The sequence below is a fragment of the Tupaia chinensis genome, unplaced genomic scaffold, assembly GCF_000334495.1.
Source record: "Tupaia chinensis unplaced genomic scaffold, TupChi_1.0 Scaffold141490_1, whole genome shotgun sequence".
NCBI classification, from domain to species: Eukaryota; Metazoa; Chordata; class Mammalia; order Scandentia; family Tupaiidae; genus Tupaia; species Tupaia belangeri.
In genome coordinates, this window is record NW_006201352.1 from 604,389 (window position 1) to 608,261 (window position 3,873).

At 44.2% G+C, this 3,873-nt stretch overlaps 1 protein-coding gene across 1 annotated transcript in view; it reads left to right on the forward strand.

The window, feature by feature from the left end:
• Window positions 1–3,620, forward strand: part of SLC2A9 (solute carrier family 2 member 9) — a 273,661-nt gene extending 270,041 nt beyond the window's left edge. The window contains exon 12 of the mRNA XM_014581981.2: window positions 2,078–3,620. Coding sequence (XP_014437467.1) covers window positions 2,078–2,332 — 255 coding nt within the window. The 3' untranslated portion in view covers window positions 2,333–3,620. The remainder of the gene's footprint in view (window positions 1–2,077) is intronic.
• Window positions 3,621–3,873: the final 253 nt, after the last annotated feature.

Here is a 3,873-nt window from a genome sequence, read left to right on the forward strand (position 1 = left end):
GTTACCTTGAGGGAGGAGGACTGTTATAGCCCATTCATTCTGCTATATCAAAATACCACAGGCTGGGCAACTTGTGAGGAACAGGAATACATTTTCTCGCAGTTCAGGAAGGTGAGACTAACACCAAGGCACTGGCAGAGTATAGAATCTGGCAAAGGCTGCTCTCTGCCTCTGCAGTAGCACTTTTTGCTGTATCCTCACTCACATGGCAAAATGGCAAAAAGGACCTACCTCGTTCCCTCCAGCCCTGTTGTAAGCTCCTTAATCTCATTCATGACTTAATCACTTCCTAAGTATTAAGTAGTGCAAACCCTTAATATTATGGGTGCAGGACTCCCACATGGCCGACTGTGGTTCAAGTCCTGGGCCTGCTGGCTTGCTTTCTCACTTTCTCTTTCTTTTTCATTCTGCCTTCTCTGGTCAAATTTAAAAATAAATAAATAAATAAAGTTAAATAAAATAATTATTTAGAAAAAAAATCACATTAGGCCCAAGTTCTAACAGATGAATTTTGGAAGACACATTCAGACTGTAGCAGGGATTCAGTAGGATCTGCGGACAAAAGGGGTGGATTTTGTGCCCAAGAGGTGGAGCTTCACATGCTGGTTTCTTATAGCTTTTCCCTTGAGATTCCTGGAGGGGAGGGCTAGTACCCTTTCCCAGTATGGCTGTAGTAGCCATGAATTCTTGACTAAATTCTATGTACCTGTAAGAACAACCCTAGCGATTCTTATCAGGCCTCTTGGGAAAGGAAGCCAAGCAGAGAAGCCACATAAAATTTCACATGTGGCCTGGAACAGGGTAGGGAGTGTCTCAGAACCTCAGTCCACGCACACATGCGATAGACATTTATTGAGCACCTACTATGTATCAGATACTATCTGGGTTCTGAGAAAACAACAAAAATAACAACTTCTCTCAGGTAGCATCCCTCTTGGTGGAGGAAGGAGTTTATAAATAGATCACTATAGGCTGTAATGCTGCATAATCAGGTGAGCGCACAGTGGTGAGTGTTTTGAAGAGAAATGAAGCAGAGCTTGGAGGGGTCCTCTAAAATGGAGGTCAGAGAAAACCTCTCAGAGAAAGTAACTATTAAGCTGAGGTGAAGGGGGGTTGAAAATGCAAGATGTGCAGATGTCTGAAAGATTATTCAGAAAGAAGGAACAGTACAGGCAATGACCCCAAGGCATGGCATTTGAGGAAAATCGGGAAGGCAGTATAGCTGGAGGTAACAAAGAGAGAAGGAAAGTAAGGTCCGAGAAGAAAGGTGGCCACATGGTCGGTGGCCACAGAAGCCATGGTAAGGGGGACCAGCAGTTAGTGTAATGGCTATGTCGCTGGACTCCCACATAGTCAACCGCGGGTCGAGTCCCAGACCCGGTGGCTTAAACTCATGCCGGGCGCGTGTGTGTGCGTGCCCAAGATCCCAAGAGGAGAACAGAGGAGAAGGGATTGCGGCGTGGCCATCCCCCGTGGGGGGTGATTTCTCGCTTTCTGTCTCTCTGTCTCTCTCTGTCTGTCTGGTGAACGCGCATGCCCTATAGCGAAAACCTCTCAAAAAAAAAAAAAGAATCCATGGTAAGGACTTTGATTTTACTCAGAGTGACTTAGAAAGTCTCAGTGGAGGGACCAGCAGTTAGCGTAATGGCTATGTCACTGGGCTCCCATGTAATCGACTGCGGTTCGCGTCACCGACCCGGTGGCTTAAACTCATGCCGGGCGCGTGTGTGTGCATGCCCAAGATCCCGTGAGGAGCCTGGAGGAGAAGGGATTGCGGCATGGCCATCCTTCCTCGTGACATTAATTTGTAAACGCCTGATTTGTGAAAACATGAATACTGCCATTTCCTCATCTTTACTGAAGTGGGAAGCTGATTTTGTCATACTTCCTGTGAAAATAAATCATGTCTAGAGCCCACAGCGTCTTGTAGAGCCAGCCACATGCGTGTGGTGTTTTATCCAATAACACTGACGTAGGAATGGGGAACTAGTTTTTGAAATAAAACTGTGCAGAGATGGTTTCACAGGCCATTTTCGAATTGTCTGATTTTTTGCTGTTTACCTCTGCCTCTCCACAGAAAAGTCTGGACACCTACTGTTTCCTCGTCTTCGCTGCAGTATGTACCGCAGGGGCCATCTACTTGTATTTCGTCCTGCCTGAGACCAAAAACAGAACCTATGCAGAAATCAGCCAGGCATTTGCCAAAAAGAACAAGGCACACCCACCAGAGGAGAAAACTGGCTCAGCTGTAACCGATGACACGATGAACGGGAGGCCTGAACAAGGTTCCTCCTCCATGTTGGATAATTACATCAAAAATAGGATTGTCTAAATGGATGATGTCACCATTTCAGAAAGCCAAACATCTCCCCATTTTCAGAGGCTTAAACTGATTGAAACCATGTAAGTTTAACATTATTAGGTAAAAAAAAAAAGAAAGAAAGAAAGAAAAAGAAAGAAGAAAGAAAGAAAAAGAAAAAGCTATCAATAATTTAACATCACAACCCTTTTGGCCTCATTCACAGCCAAATCTCCCAAAGTCTTCTAGATGTTGAAAAGAATCACCCTATGTTTAAGTAGGAGCCAACATTCTTCTACATAGACCAAAAGCCCACCTCCCTCATGATGAAATTGGGGAAAACAGTATTGAAGTGCTTCTCAAAGAAAAACTATGGGGTCTGACTGAGGACTTGGTGGGCTGGAAATCGCACCCTGAGGCTGTAGTCTCAGGTTTATTATAATTATCTTTCACCTGCCCTACACCTGGATCCTGAAGCATCAGTGACCCTCAGCTTTGGTCCTGAATGTGACTTTCGTATTTTAGTGGTAAGACTCTTCTTACCTCCTAATAAATATCTGTTACTAATATTGACTCTGCCTTGTGGATCACAGGCTTAAAAGAGCCTAATACCAGCCTACCGCCCTGAAGGTTCTGCCTTTCCCAGGTTGTGTTCCATGGGGTTCAAGACTTCCGGGTCTGAAGCTATCTTTGCCTCAGACTATTACATTCATTGCTCACAGAAGGCTTTAAAAAAAATCAATATGTAGAAGACCTAGAAAAGCAGATATAACAAATAACTTTCCTGTATCTAGGGCAGGATTGCGAGTTGAACTTTGAGATGGAGTGGTATGTATAGGGTTGTTGTAAGGATGAAATGAGATAGGCTCTCAACTAAAAAACAAAATTGAGGCTAATTCTCAGGGATAACCTAGGCTTGGTAGGAAAGAGCATTGTAATGATTGGTCATGCCTGTCTTGGGAACAGGAATGAGACATAGCACATGTACTTCATGCTTGCCAAGTCTAGGAGATGTTTATCTGAAAATGTAATGAGCTGCCTTAAAAGATAGTGAGTTCGCCATTACTCAAAGTACTCAGGCGAAAGCTGGATGTTTACTTACCTCAAATATTATTAAGGGAATTATGTGTCAATTATTGACGAAGGGGTTTGGACTAGGTATCTTTCATGGCTCTTCCAACTTTCACATGCTACAGTTGTTCTGGTTGGAGCAACTTGCAGCCTGCCATTGTAATGCATGGCTGTGCTTTGACTGATTTCTTATGCCTGCCTCCAAAACAAAACGAAGTCCCATAAGTAAATGAAAGTGCATTTGAACTAGCACCAGTGTGTTTGAATTTAGTATGTCATAAAAGACGTAGTGGGGTCACAGAGGAAAGGCCCTGTCCCTGGAAACACCACTGAAATCCTTTTAGCCCTAGCCCCTTCGGTCTTCTCAGCTCATTGTCAAGTAAATCCAGTCATCACCAAAACCTGCATTCCAAACTTCCTTTCCTGCTGGGCATGTGTGCGTGTTTGCCCAGAACCCCATTCATCACTGGACTTCGCCTTTGGTTGACTGACATGTCAATGCA